The sequence below is a fragment of the Saimiri boliviensis genome, chromosome 8, assembly GCF_048565385.1.
Source record: "Saimiri boliviensis isolate mSaiBol1 chromosome 8, mSaiBol1.pri, whole genome shotgun sequence".
In the NCBI taxonomy this organism is placed as follows: Eukaryota; Metazoa; Chordata; class Mammalia; order Primates; family Cebidae; genus Saimiri; species Saimiri boliviensis.
In genome coordinates, this window is record NC_133456.1 from 37732726 (window position 1) to 37748220 (window position 15495).

Below are 15495 nucleotides of genomic sequence, written 5' to 3' on the forward strand. Positions count from 1 at the left end.
CATGAAGAGAAGAAAATAAAAAAGAAATATCAGAGCGTATATTTTGGTCCCTTCAATTTTACTTAGAAACACCCCAAAGTCACAGAATAAGTGACAGAAATGGGACTAGAATGCAAATCTCCTGATTCTTTCTATCCTATGATGCCCATAGTTAATATTTGGTGTCTGAGTTCCTAAATTATACTACATCTAAATGGGGTTTGTTATAGTGTACGGTTTACTTAGGTCATATGTTGCAGCTAAGCATGAAATATAAATATCTGAATGTTAATTTAGAATTTCATCTGCAGCAAATTATAAGTTTTTATTCTGTACAACTCTTAAAACATTTTCACTCATTAATTAAATTTTCTGTTACATTTAGGAATGTGAAAAGCTAGAGGGGATTCTGACTAATAAAATAGTAACTGAAAAATTGTCATAATATTCACATTAAAAAAGATACTGATGAAGTATATATCAAGTTGCTTTTTTATCAGAAATTGCATTATTGAAGCCCTCAAGGGGTAGAGCTACATGAAGAGTACAGAGAGATTGATTTTGGCCCAGTAAAAGAGAAGTCTATAATAGAAAAAGCTCTGTATACTAGTAATTGATGTGTTCTCTGAGATGTTCAAACATTGGTGTTTGAAGGGAACTCATATGTCTTATTTCTGGTTGAAGTAGGTTACCTTTAAGATATCTTCCAGGAAGAGTTTTCCCCTTATTAGAAATGATTTCCTTTTTGAAATTACAGACCCAGAAAGCAGACTTTTTTGGAAATGACTGGAAAAAGATGGGTAATGCATTCCGCTAGTGTTCTATCTCTTTGTTTATTCTAGGCTTCCTCAAATGACAGTTTTGTCTACTGTTCTTCATAGTTATGAAGCCTAGAGATGACTTCTGATTATAATAAATAAAAGCAGTCAACTATCTATGAACATGTACTATGTGCCTGCCATGTGTGGGCTTGAATACTCTAGCATTTAAGTAGGGGAGCAGGCAACAAACAAATCAGTATCTGGGATAATATGAGTGCTAAGTACAAGGAAGAAAAGTAAAGCAGATCAGTCTTAAGAATAATTTTGTGTTTGAATATGACATCTTCCATTTCAGTATTTCTGTATGGTTAAAATATGCTTTTGTTTCTGTTATATTATTTAGCCTTCAACACACCTTAAGAGTAGATAAGGCTAATATTATGCCTATTCGATAAGTAAGTAAACTGAGGGACAAAGAGATAATGTGATTTATCAGGTTCCAAAGCAAGTTGTGAATTTACAACTGTTCTTTCCCATCCAATGATTTATCTCTAAAGTATTCTTTTTATAGGTAAAATTCTTACGCTTATTTTTAAAAAAACTTCTGTGGGCTATAATGATAAAAATTTAAAAAACAATATGCTATCGAAAACCTCTTTTGTTTTCTAGGGTAACTGGGGAATATTTTGTAAAATTAAATAGCGTTTTATTATCTCATAAAGTCAGGAAATCAAGCAAAGCCAGGAGCCTCTGTGAAACTGCCTGTGATGGACATAAAGTCTTTTATTAGTAAATACTTAGCAAATACATGCTGATTGATTACCTACTTCTGAAATATGGAAAATATTCATAATTATACTTAAAATTGGCCATATGGAGCTCTTCAGCCAACTTTCCTCTCCCACTTTAATGTCTTCCTTTATAGTCATAATCAATTTAAAAGATTTAAAGTTTCACTGAATGACTTCAGAAATTTCCTTTTTCCTTTTTTTTTTTTTGGTGGGGGAAAACTTTAGGTAAACTCTTTTGGGCAAAGATCTCAAGTTTTTTATGGCTAGCTCTTAATTTCTGTTTTTTACTTCCAGCAATGACATGATGTCACTTGTCTGAAGATTCTTGCTCTCTATGAACTGGCATGCTATGAATTAACACTAGTAACTAAAGTTTCTTGTCTCACAGTTCATTAAAATCTTTTAAGTATATCTTGGCCTAAGATTAAAAAATAAAAAAAATACAGAAAGAACCACCAAATTTATAAAGTGCAATTTTGCAATAAGATAGAAATTGAGTGACATTTTTATTTCATTGAAAGGCAATGTTTATTTTTATATTTTAGAAGGAGGAAAGAGGACAATTGAGGTATCTATTCCAGGAGCAGAAGCCCCAGAAAGCTCAAAATGTAGTACTGTCTCTCCTGTCAGTGGGATAAATACAAGAAGGTAGGTTGCAGTGTGAATATTTACTTAAAAAAAAGAATTTGGTATGTATTTTATTCTCTTTGTGAAAAAAGGAAGTGTACAACATCTGACTTAGGTTGAGACAAATTCATGCAAAGAGTAAGGTAATTCGAAAAGAGAATTTTGGCGAGAAAGAGCACTTTTTACATGGTGGTGGCAAGAGAAAATGAGGAAGCAGCAAAATGAAACAGTAGCAAAAGCGGATCCCCCTGTTAAACCCGTGAGATCTCATGAGACTTACTCTCAGGAGAGTAGCATGGGAAAGAGCAGCCGCCGTGATTCAGTTACCTCCCCTTGGGTCCCTCCCACAATATGTGTGAATTCTGGGAGATACAATTCAAGTTGTGATTCTGATGGGGGGACAGCCAAACCGTATCATTATCAATTAACAAAGACTTACAGGTTGGTGAAAATAAGTTACAAATAATGTACCTCATTTGGACCTAAGTCAGCCATTTTGTTTTTGAGCTCTTCACAGTGTTGAGAATTGTCAGTTGTCTATATAATCTTTTAAAGTTAATAATGATAGCTCACTCTCTTATTCTCTTTTATTTTTCATAAATAGATCTTCCGGGGCTACTAGTAATTCTTGTTCTCCACTAAATGCCACCTCAGGAAGTGGGAGATTCACACCTCTTAATCCAAGAGCAAAGGTACACCATCAAGTGTAATTGTGAAATGTGTGTGGGGGTCCTGAGGATGAAGGTGAGGGTGGAAGGTGGAAGGTGGCTGATTTAGTGATTTCCATTCTTAATTACTATTCCTGTTATCCTAAAGCTGATATGAAATTCTTAAAAGAAATATTAATTTACCTTCATTAGGAAAACAAGCCGTAAACTACTTCTGTTTTCTAGGATGACTAAGGAATAAGGTAAAATGCAGTAGGATATTCAGCAGTTCTTAAAGACTGGAAAGTACTGGTTTCAGGTTGAGCTTCCCAAATATTATGGCAGGAAACACAGGTGTGCCTTGAATGGGTTGTAGATCTCCTCAGCTATTGTTTCCTGCAGTCCTTGTGACTGGGTGGGGTCTGGGACAGCCAGAGCACTAGGTCCAGTCACTTTTCCTCTCACTTCATCCCTGGGTGCCATATCTGACTGTGCCATTGGTTAGGTAAGTTATGGTACCGGGAAAAATAAATGTCTTAATGTTTTCTTCAGGTATTTTGATGTGCCACATGTATGTACAGAAGCTAAGCATTTCACAGTACTATATTCAAAATTTTTGCAGAAGGCATTTTTCTGTGGTGCTAGTATAGTAAAATATAGTTCCTTTGAGTGGTTATAGTAAATTGTGAGGATATTTTTAAAATTGTAAAAATTAATTTTGTATACTTGAGCCAACAACTGTCTGACATTGGGAAAATCTTTGCATTTCTTATTACTGAGTTCAATAATTAGATCAAAGAGTGGGTGTTTTTAGTTCAAATTAAATGGTAGGCTTATATACCTGAATTGTCCAGTACTAGGAGCTTTGTTCTTTGCTGCTACTTATATTCTACAAAAGCTTTAAGCTATTTTATGTAAATTATTCTTAGTTCCTAGAATTTAGTAACATTTAATTTACTAAGATCAAATAACTGTCTTTTTATCATTTAAAAAATTTGTACCCATGATATCTATGAAACACTGGACTCTTAAATCCAAAAGAGGATCTGTTGACCAGTAGATCTTACCTCTTAAATCACTAAGAGGATTAGTTACTTGATGGTATCTCTGTTAGAGAATAAACATTGCCAGTTGCAATTTACTTTCTAGTACCATTCAGTGACACAGGATGACTTTGTTTTATGCACTTGGTCTAAATTATCTGTCAATCTTAGTAGTCTCATGTTTCTGATTACAATAAAAATTTGTTCTGTCTTTGTTCAACAGACTGAAAAACAGAATGAAGAAGGCTGGTTTGCTCTTTCTACCCATGTATCATAAGTGAATCAAGTCTCACTGAGTTTGTTCTTAATAACTTATTTTTGACCTTCCGCTCCCATTTCCCTGCTTTTAAGTTTTTATATCCTTCTTTTGAGTAAAACCTACAAAGATCCTGTGAATTAATACCAAAGAAACGAAAGAAAGCAATTATTTTTTTGACTTTTTCAAATAAGTTTTCCACAACCAACTGGCCTCCAGTTCCTGGTGAATGAAATTTTGACTGTAGAGAAGTAAAGTTTTGTATTTAAATACTTTCTTAAGAATTTCAAGTGTCTTTTTTTGATTAATATATTTTTACCATTGTCATCTTTATTCAGGGTTTTTTGAGGTTTAGTGCATCTTAAATGTTGATCCATTTCAATTTTTTTTCCCTGAAGAACTAATTTGCTTTGAGTGGAACTTAAAATTCCTCTGTGTGATTAGAGTCTGGCCTTCAGAAAAATGTAACAGCCACTTTTCTTTCATTTTTGATGGGAAGTCATTGCTGTCTGCCACTTTTTCTGTCAAGTGAAATATACAACTTTAAAAAAATAGATGTGGGAGTATTTGTTTATATTTGCTTAAGTAGGTAAGAGTGGTTGTATTTATTACAAAATCTTACATAGTTTTGAAATGTGAAAATGTCATCAATAATGGTAGTACAAATCAAATAAATAATGATTTTAGAGCTCAAATGCCTAAATGTGCTAACATTGATTTAATGGTATATTGAATGTTTCAAACAATTAAATAGAAAATGTTGCTATCGTTTTTCCCAGCCCTGAATTTAAGCAGATATTTCAGGGTAGATTTCTCTTTTTTTCTTTTTGAGACAGAGTCTCGCTCTATTGCCCAGGCTGGAGTGCAGTTGTGCAGTCTGGCTTACCGCAACCTCAGTCTCCCAGGTTCAAGCAGTTCTCCTGCCTCAGCCTCCTGAGTAGCTAGGATTATAGGTACAGGCTACCACACCCAGCTAATTTGTGTATTTTCAGTAGAGATAGGGTTTCATTATGTTGGCCAGGCTGGTCTCGAACTCCTGACCCCAAATGATCCATCTGCCTTGGCCTCCCAAAATGCTGGTATTACAGGCATGAGCTGCTGTGGCTGGCTCAGAGTGGATTTTTCCAGGTACCCATTTGGTTCTTAGATGTTGATTTCTATTTTAAACTTTTTTTTTTTTTTTTTTAAATGAGCTTTGCCCCTTGGCCCTATGATAGGAATTGTCAACCTGAGTGAGATGGAAGTGGAGAGGAACAGCACACTGAACCACCTGGATAACTTTTCTGCCACAGCTGTAAATCACTGTTCTATGAAGTATCCTTTGCAGCTTTTACTTGGGCCTTTTCATTTTTGTGGTGGCAGAAATAATTATTTAAAAATCACTGGATTTTTTAATGCGAAGTCATCTGTATTCATTTGCGTTACTGCAGATTCTTTCATCTTTATTGCACTTTTTGAAACTTAGTATTCAATAGATACTATCCCTATCTGGGATATAAGCCTAATTTTAGTGTTACTCCTTATAATATTGAAATGTCAAGTTTTCTTCTTGTTTGTGAATGTATTATTTTGACATACATTTTCCCTAATGTTTCAACTTGTTGGCTGTTAATTTTTTTCTTTGTATATTCCTTTAAACCTTAAAAGCCATGATTCTCAGCTTGGGGAGCATTTAAAAAAATACTAACACCAAATGACCACGTAGGGGGTGGTATTGGCATGGTATTTTAAAAAGCTGCTCAAAATGATTCTAGTGTGCAGCCCAGGTTCCCAACGATTGCAAAAGACTTGTATCACTAGTTCACTGGTAACCCTTGGGACCGACGTTTAAGTGTCCGTCCTGTTAACATCGGTTTTGCTGATAAAATACAAAAGTAGATTGAAAAAACTCCAAGAATAATAGATGAAAGGAAAAGAGCCATTTCTTTCTTAGGCCTTCTGAGGCAGTGCTTCTCCGTTTTGGCTGCCGTTAGTTATCTGGGGACCTTCTGAAATCCCCATTACCGTTGTCTCACACAGATCAATTAAATTAGAATCCCTTGTGGCGGGACACAAACATCAGCGTTTTTAAGAATGTCTTCAGATGATTCCTGCGTGCAGCCAGATTTGTGAAACATTATAAAGATGCTTGTCACCCCCAGATCATAAACTGGTGATCCTTTGATTTGAAGTGATAAACTACCTTGGGGCCTCATCCCCCCCCCCCCGCCCCCGAGATAGAGTCTTACTCTGTCACCAGGTGCCAGGCTGGAGTGCAGTGGCGCAGTCTTGGCACACTGCAGCCTCTGGCTCACCGCAGCCTCCGTCTCCCGGGTTCAAGCAGTTCTCCTGCCTCAGCCTCCCAAGTAGCTGGGACTACAGGTGTGCACCACCACGCCTGGCTAATTTTTTTTGTATTTTTAGTAGAGACGGTTTTTCACCATGTTGGCCAGGATGATCTCGATCTCTTGACCTCGTGATCTGCCCGCCTCAGCCTCCCAAAGTGCTATGATTACAGGCGTGAGCCACCGTGCCTGGCTGGGCCTCTTTTATCAGCCTGCAGACCCCTCTGCATAAGTAGATCTCAAAAGTGTGAATCTGCAGCATCAGCATAACCTGGGGTACTTGTTAGAAATGAAAATTCTTGGGTCCCACCACAGACCTATTGAATCAGAAACTCTGGTGTCTGTTTTAAAAAGCCGTTTGGGGCTGGGCACAGTGGCTTACATCTATAATCCCAGTACTTTGGGAGGTTGAGGTGGCAGATTGCTTTGCACTTAGGAGTTTGAGACCAGCTTGGGCAACATGGTGAAACCCTGTCTCTCCAAAAATTAGCTGGGCATTGGTGGCTCACAACCATAGTCCCAGCTACTCAGGAGGACGAGGCTGGAGATTTGCTTGAGCCTGGGAAGCAGAGATTGCAATGAGCTGAGATTGCACCACCACTGCACTCCAGCCTGGGCAACACAGTGAGACCCATCTCAAAAAAAAAAAAAAAAAAAAAAAAAAAAAAAAAAAAAAAAAGATGCCTATTCAGGTAATTCTGATGCATGCTGTTGATCTATAGCACTGGATATGGGTGAACTCTGCTATGTTTGACTATAATGTACTACATTTGTATTTACTTTTAACAATTCAAACTGGGATTACTTGTGTTTAGAATCATATATTTGGATAACATGTGACTTCTCTAATATGCCCCAGAAAACAGCTAATAACTTGCTCAACCTGAAATTTATAGTTTTCCAAATTACAGGTTGGCAGAGATAACTGAATTGATAACATCCACAGTTATGATACAATCATTCCTATGCTGTACAACAAAATGATTTTGGTTAGCAGAATTTAATAATAATTTAACTGTTAACACTAACTGTTAACTATGTACTAGGCACTGTTGTAGCCACTCTATGTGCTTCATGACACCTTATGAAATAGGTACTATTATCTTCATTTTGCAGATGAGGAAACTGAAGTACAATGAGGTGTTTTCTCAAGGTCACACAACTAGAGAATGGTGGCACTAGAATGGGAACTTAAGCCGTCTTTCTCTGAAGCCTATGCTGGGCTGCTTTTTGATGGATAGTAAATTTGTTATACAGTGTGTGTAGTATGGAAGTAGCATAATAATAACAGCTATTCCTTATTGAGCCATTACTGTTGCAGACACTAAGATAAACACCATTATCTCATTTAAACCTCTTAGTAGCCTTATGAATTAGAGGTATGTAAATGTTTCCTCCTTTCCCAACACCTTTACAGATGAGGAAACTGAGCTCTAGAGGTGAAGAAAGTTGTCTAATGACAGAATGCTTGTAAGAAATAAAACCAAGACTTGAACTTGCAATTATTGGACTTTTCCTAATTAGTTATGGGAACTAATATAGTACAGTAGCTGAGGATCCAAGTACTGAAACCAGAAAGCTTGCCTTCAGATGCTGTTTCTGCCATTTGAGCTATGTACGTTGGACAAATTAGTCTCATCCTTTCCATTTGAAAGTTAGACATAATAATACGTGTTCCTTAGGGGTTTGTGAGGATTAAGTGAGGCAAGCATATGTAAATGGCCTGAGTGCAGAGCTTGACTCATGATAAGCACTCAGTAATGATCATTGCCAGTTTTTTTATTGTATAAATAAATATACTGTTTCCCCATGTTTCCATTTTTTTAAAGACATGGTATAGTGAATTTATTGTTTTTCTCAAATTAATAATTGCACACAGTGCTTGAAATTTAGAGACATTTCACCTGAGGAGATACCTAGAGGTTGAAAGAAAACATGCTGTGCATATGATTTGAAAATATGCTGTTTAAAAATAAGTTTACCCTATTTTTATCTTTTCTGGCACCTATATATACCATTTAATAATAGCAAGGACATTTCCATATTGCAAATAAGTGCATGGTATTTATGTAATATTGTGGAAACTAATAAACAAATTATAGCAATTTTTTCTTGCCAATTTTATTGAGAAATAATTTATATACAATATATCAATTTAAAGAGAACAGTTTATTGGCTTCTGGCAGTTGTATATACCCATAATTGCTGCCACAATTAAGACACAGTGTTTATCATTGCTAAGATTCCTTTTGTCTCTTTCCAGTCCATCTCATTAAGTCCTATGCAAGCACTTTGCCCAAGTCTCTAGACTCTCTTGGATGTGGAATGGCTTTGTGTATGTTTAACTGTGGAAGAGACTACCAAATAGTTTTCCAAAGTGGTTATGCCATTTTACATTCCCAGCAGCAGAGTATGTAAGTCCTCCATGTACTTCTGCATTTGGCGTTGGCAGTCTTGGAACAGTTTTACCCCTTTGTGGATATGGAGTTACATGTATTGTGGTTTGTATCTCCCCTATGACTACTGTTAAAGCATCCTTCCATGTGCTTGTTGGCCATGTATGTACCTGATTTGGTAAAGTATTCCAATCCTTTGCCCATTTAAGAAATTGGGTAGTTTTTTCTTATTGAATTATAAGAGTTCTTTATACATTCTGGATACAAAGTCCTTTGTAAGATATTGCAATGTTTTAACTTTTAAAAACAGTATTTTGTAACTAATAACGTTAGGCTAGTACTTTAAAAACAGAATGACCACTGTACTACAGAGAAGTTGCCCAAACTGCTAAGCTTAGACATCTGTCAAGGGAGGCCGCTACTTTGTGCCCTGTGACCAAGAAACCCACGGCATAAAACCTTATTTACTCTTAAAAGCCAACAGAGATAATATAGCTTAAAAAATAATAACTCCACTATGTATCTTTGTTGTTGATGTTGCCAGCAAGCTGTCTACCATCTCCCAGGGCCCCTCTTAAAAATCAAAGTTAAAACCGCAACATAGGAACACCGCGATCAGGGCCCAACTGGGCCATTTTGGAATATCGGGCAGGTATCTTCGACAGTATTCATGTCATTTATTTATCTACATGACGTCCTTTAGGGGATAATAAACGTCGGGCTTTTCTGTTTGGCTTTGAACCAGTGTCACGAGGCAGAAAAGGCCCGACCGGAGAGTGGATGGTACCCGGTTCCCGGTGTCACTGCTGCTGGGTCACCTGCAAAGCTGGACGCCTGCCGCGCATGCGCCCCACGGCCACCGGGCTCCGCCTGCCTGGAAGAGCGGTGGCGTTGCCGCGGTAACCGTAGTCAACGGAGGCCTCGGGCAGGTGCTGCGAAGAGAGGAGTAAGAGAGGAGCTGCGGTCCGGGCCTTCGGTGAGTTTGGATCTCAGCAGCAGGCAGTTCCCACACCCTCCCCCTTAAATCTGTTTATGGCTCAGAGGGCAGTGAACCCCACTTGTGCTTCTCTCAGGCTGGACCAGTGTTCCCCAGGCTGTGCTGAAACACAGCCTTCGTCCTCCCTGCGGCATCTCAGCACACTTTTGAAGCCAGAGTAGTATTCTCGGGCTCAGAGCTGGACACCGTGCACGGTTCCTGCCTGCGAGATGCTGTCTGTCAGTCTGAGGGGGTGGAAGTCAGCCAGGTGGCAGGAGCATGGCTTAGACCTGACCAGATGAGGGCAGCGGTGAGTCTGCAGGTAAAGTGCTGGGGCTGCTTGGCACGCTGGCCCCTCTGCACTTCGGCTTCCTCATCTCCAGAAAGGAAGGTGATAATGCGAATTAATGAAGTTCTTGTTATTATTCAATAGGATAATACAAGTGAAGTGCTTAGCACATGGTGGCATACAGTAGGTGCACAATAAATATTTGCTGAATAATAGGCAAAGACAGTCGCATACAAGTATGCTGCTCAGCGTGTCCAATCAATCATGAGTTGCTCAGGGTGCGTACTGATGAAAACCTTTGAGAGGAGAAGGGCTGAAGAGGCTAGGGGGAGAGGGAGTGGCCATAGCTGAGCTGCAGTAAGCTACAGACCCTCTGACAAGGGACCTTTACGCCAGGGCGAGGAATCTGAGCTCTTATTTGATGGCAATGATGAGCCATTAGAGGTTTTCAACAAGAGTGATACGTTAAAAGCTGTATTTTAAAAATATAAGAGATCATGTAGAAAATGGATTAGAGAAGGGAAGACAAAGTATGACGCAGTAATGTAGAGTGAGACACAATGAGAACTGGAACTACAGAGGGACAGCAGGGACGGTAGGAATTGAAGGAAGGGGAGGAATTCAAAAGGCTTACTCACTGGCTGCTTAGTAACAGGACTTGTAAATCATTTACATGAGTTACATGAGTTGGGCTAGAGGGACAGATTCAGAGTAAATGTGGTGCTTTCTCATCTGTAAAATAATGACAATAATAATAATGGATAGCAAGATGTTAAAATAACAGGCCATGCACAGTGGCTCGTGCCTGGAATCCCAGCACTTTGGGAGGCCAAGCTGGGTAGATCACCTGAGGTCAGGAGTTTGAGAGCAGCCTGGCCAACATGGGGAAACTCCACCTCTGCTAAAAATGCCAAAATTAGGGCTTGGTGGTGGGTACTTGTAATCTCAGCTACTAGAAGACTGAGACATGAGAATCGCTTGAACCCAGGAGATGGAGGTTGCAGTGAGCCAAGATCACACTACTGCATTCCAGCCTGGGTGATAAAGTGAGACTCCATCTCAAATAAATAAGTAAATAAAAACAAATAAATAAATATATTTTTAAAAAGGCACCTGCCTCTTAGGGTCGTTTTGAGAACTATGTGATATTATGCGTAGAAATTAAATAGAATATGTGTCAAATACATAGTAAACATTAAAAAATACAAGCTATTACTTTTTTTCTCCACAGCTGTATTTCACATTGCAAAGTAAAAATCGAGAGTCTGTTTTATACATCAGTCACTGTGAATCTTAAATAACCACCTCTGGCACAGGGATTGAGTGAGCTTGTGAGCCTGAGGACAAGACCCTGGACTCTGGTGAATGAATCAGAATAATGTCACCTTAGAGAGCGCTCTGTCTGGCATCCAGCCAACATTCTAGCAACACACTCCTCTGCATCAATGTGACTATTATTTTCCCGTTTTCTTTATACTTCCTTAGGGTTGACCCTGTCAACCTAAATAACATACAAAGAGAGGCTTTCTAAAAGAAAATGATGTTTATTCAGGAGTAAGGCATTGCAATGGAATATGCCTGCCATGGTAAACTGTGTGTATATTCAGGGAGGTAAAAGAAGACAAAGGTTTTTAAAGGAAAAATGAAAGAGATTATAGAATTATTTTGAGAGAATGATCCCTGGCTACAAAGATCAACAGTAAGTGTGATGCTAGACTGAGGTTGGACAGGCAGTTGTTGGGCAGACATCCTTGTAGAAGTATTTTTTTGGTGTGTGTGTAAGGTTGTGATGGCTTTTGTCCAAGGGTGTGGTCTTTGCAGTCTTTTGGGATACTTATCCAGCATACAAGTGTGAGAACCCACTCTTCATAGCCTTCCCCAGCTCCATTTGTCAGGGTTCTTTTTTAACACTGATGACTCCGTTCAATTCTGGCAACTTTCACAACTCAAAACTGTATAGTCAAACTAATGAGTTAGTTAAAAGAATTGGCCATAGGCTGGACCAATAGGCCTGGATCTAATGAAATTAAATTTATGCTAGTTTTTATAAGTAGACTCCCAAACCTAACTAGTTTACTGGTAAAAGGTAGAACATGGTCTAGAACTCAGACTTTGACTGCCTTACAGGAATACAATGAATGTCTACAAAGGTAATTCCTCTCTTCTGGAAAGAAGAGAAGTGGTAGTTCCTGTCTTCTGAAAAGTGTTCAGATCTTACAGAGAACATATAAAATTAGGAGGGATATATGATGCATTAGGAATTAACTTCTTGAGCTATCAGGGTGGTAAGGAAAAGTTGGAAACTTGTCATTGAGGAATAATTGAAATAGTTGGGGTACTTTCTCTGGAAAAAGGGGAGATCTGGAGAGAACTGAGAGCCAACTACAATTATTTGAATAGCTGAAGTACACAGAAAAACTTGTTCTGTGTGTTCTCAGAAGAAAAAGCAAGTGTCACATGGATCCAAGTTGCAGGGAGACAGATTTCAGCTTAATGTAATATGTGCTAAGAACTAGAGCTGAGCATTGACGGAATGTGCTCACTCACTTACCCGAAATATTTAAATTGAAGCTGACTGGCCATCTTGTTCTTTCATTTGTTTATTTATTGAGGAATATATTAATACATTCGTTCCTGCAACCATTTTACATATTGAGTGCCATGTACCATTCTTAGAGCTTTTCTGTGTTGACTCAGAACAAACTTATGCAGTAGGTGCTGCATTTTAAAGATGGAAATACTGAGGCGCATGGCAATTAAATACTTGGTTAACACCTCACAACCAGGAAGAGGATGAGCCAAAATTTAAACCTAGTCAGACTGACTCTGTAGCCAGTATTCTCAGCTCTGGCCAACACACTAGACTACTTTTCTACATTGCTGGGATTGATACTGAGGATGTGTGACCTTTATGGGATAGGAAGTTAAACTAGGTAAGTCCTCTTTCAACTCTGAAGATTCCATGATTTTATCTGTGTCAAAGAGAATAGGAGTATGGTAAAAACAATTGCCATTTCTGAGTGCCTAGTAGGTGTTTTATATAAACTCATGATTTCTAACCGGTTCTTATGCCTGACTATGTGAAAGAATTATCTGGAGAATGAGACCCTGTTAATGGTATGTTTTTAAGTTTTCCAAGTGATTTTAAAGTGCAAAGTTGAAAATTCTGTATATAAAAGATCTCGTTTAATATTTACAACAACTCTACCAAATAACCCTGTCACCCCTAGTTTACATATTAAAGGACCAAGAGGTTAAGGAACTTGTTTCTTGGATGTGAACCCAAGTCTCTCTGGCTCCAAAGTCTCTGCAGCTTACAATACAGCTTCCCAATCCCTTTGTTGTTAAAACAAAAAAACAAAAATACCTTCTTCGACCTCACCAGTTTTACTGATAATCTCCAGGAGAACAGGAGCCTCTCCCACCTGACCTGCTGCTCTACTGCTTTTTACAGGTTCTTCGGTCACTTTTTTTTGACCCAGAAAAGCTAGGAATAGATCCTAGTATTTATTTTCTGGTATTGCTACTTCAGAACACTGGGCAAATTCCTTGGGTTCCAGTATTTTCTCCCACATTGTACACAACCTGACATTAACTGGGTTTGCGATATGAAAGTTTATTACATGGTAGTATTAGCCATTTGAGGAATAGACTGTTTAAGGTAGCACAGAATGAAGTGTGGTGATTTTGTCTTGACACCAACTTTTTGTTTCGGTTCAACTCCTTTGTTTTCAGAGTGATTTAGTTACCATAATTGGTTTTTACTCACCTTGTGATTATCTTATGAATAAACTATGGGCTCTTTTATTAGAATCTATATCCAGTTAACATTCAGTTATAGTATGTTAAAAAATAAATGTATTCAGGAAAAAGAAGACTGAAAAGTAGAAAGTGATCTCGTGAAGTCATGAGGCTTATGATAGCAGGAAATAAAATAATGAGATTCGAATCACTAGGAGGAACTTGATCCTTTATTCCTGGCTTTAAAGGGCACTGTAAGTGAAGGAATGAGAGTGACCTCTGGAACTTAGAAGGACTCTTGTGTAACAGCCAGCAAGAAAGCAGGGACCACTGCAGTGCCTAGCATAATAATATACTCAGTAGTTTTAAGAATTAAATTAGGAAAACAAAGGAGGAAATAGCATTTAGGTGTGTTTGTATCTATCTGAACAATTTTACTCACAATATGTGGTAATTTATAACTAAGATCTGTAATAACTGAATTGCCTGGATAATTCTTTCTTTAAAAAAAAAAAATCAGTTACTATAGAGTAACACAGAAGTCCATGTGTCCAAAACTGGAAGAAATAGAAAATATACTGAATGACAGAATGTGAGTTTTAAAAGATTTTGCTAGTTAAAGTTTTCTGCTGTTTGATTCCTAGCCCCACCCCCCAAACCCCAAAGAGCATATATTCTACAATTTAGGTGGCAGGAAAGAAAAGAGGAAGGAAGTGAAGGAGAAAAGGAAGAAAGGATGGAGAGAGAAAGAGGAAGGAAGATTCCCAGCTAAAAAAGAAAGGAAATGAAAAACATGTAAAAACACACACACACACACACACTTTTTAAAAAGTAAAACATTATTTTCGTAACCCAGAAGAATGCCTCCAAAATATAAAACTTATTAACGTAAGTATCATGTTAGACCATATCTTTTTTTTTTTTTTTTTTTTTTTTTTAATTTTAGAAGCAGGGTCTTTCTCTGTCACTTGGGCTGGAGTGCAGTGGTGTGATCCTAGCTCACTGCAGTCTCAAACTCCCCAGCTTATGTGATCCTCCTGCCTCAGCCTCCTGAGTAGCTGGGACTACAGGCATACATCACTATGCCTGGCCATTTTAATTTTTTTGTAGAGATGATTTGGCTGTGTCCCCACCCAAATCGGATTTTGAACTGTAGTTCTCACAAGCCCCATGTGTCATAGGAGGGACCTGATGGGAGGTAATTGAATCATGGGGCAGTTACCTCATCCTGTTTTTGTGATACTGAGTTCTCACAAAATGATGGTTTTATAAGGGGTTTTATTCCCCTTTGCTCTGCACTTGTCCTTGCTGCCACCATGGGAAGAAAGAGGTGTTTGCTTCCCTTTCTACTATGATTGTCAGTTTCCTGAGGCTTCCCTAGCCATGCTAAACTGTGAGTCAATTAAATCTCTTTCCTTTATAAATTACCCATTATCAGGTATGTCTTTATTAGCGGTGTGAGAACAAACTAATACAGACAGGGTCTTGCTATGTTTCTCCTGTTGGTCTCTGACTCCGGGGCTCAAGCAGTCCTCCTGCCTCAGCCTGTCAAACTGCCAAGATGACAGGCATGAGCCACTGCACCCGCCCATATCTTTCTTGATAATAGTTTATAAGACAAATGTTTAGATAATATACTGTTATCCCCCAGATCAAAAGAAGGCA

At 38.3% G+C, this 15495-nt stretch overlaps 2 protein-coding genes across 9 annotated transcripts in view; both read left to right on the top strand.

Annotated features, from left to right (window-relative positions):
* SPICE1 (spindle and centriole associated protein 1) overlaps nucleotides 1-8453 on the top strand; it is a 68595-nt gene extending 60142 nt beyond the window's left edge. For all 4 annotated transcript variants that reach the window (XM_074404364.1, XM_074404363.1, XM_074404360.1 and 1 more), the window contains 3 exons: nucleotides 2077-2179; nucleotides 2763-2850; nucleotides 4072-8453. In XM_074404364.1, the coding sequence (XP_074260465.1) occupies nucleotides 2077-2179; nucleotides 2763-2850; nucleotides 4072-4125 (245 nt within the window). In that variant the 3' untranslated portion in view covers nucleotides 4126-8453. The remainder of the gene's footprint in view (nucleotides 1-2076; nucleotides 2180-2762; nucleotides 2851-4071) is intronic.
* The window catches only part of CFAP44 (cilia and flagella associated protein 44), a 137874-nt gene continuing 126981 nt past the window's right edge, over nucleotides 4603-15495 (top strand). For 3 of the 5 annotated variants that reach the window (XR_012518780.1, XM_074404349.1, XM_074404348.1), the window contains exon 1: nucleotides 8540-9800. The gene's annotated coding sequence lies outside the window, so the exon portion shown is untranslated. Of the gene's footprint in view, nucleotides 4694-8539; nucleotides 9801-15495 lie in introns of those variants that run through there. The other 2 variants (XM_074404347.1, XM_003935453.4) reach the window with 2 other exon arrangements.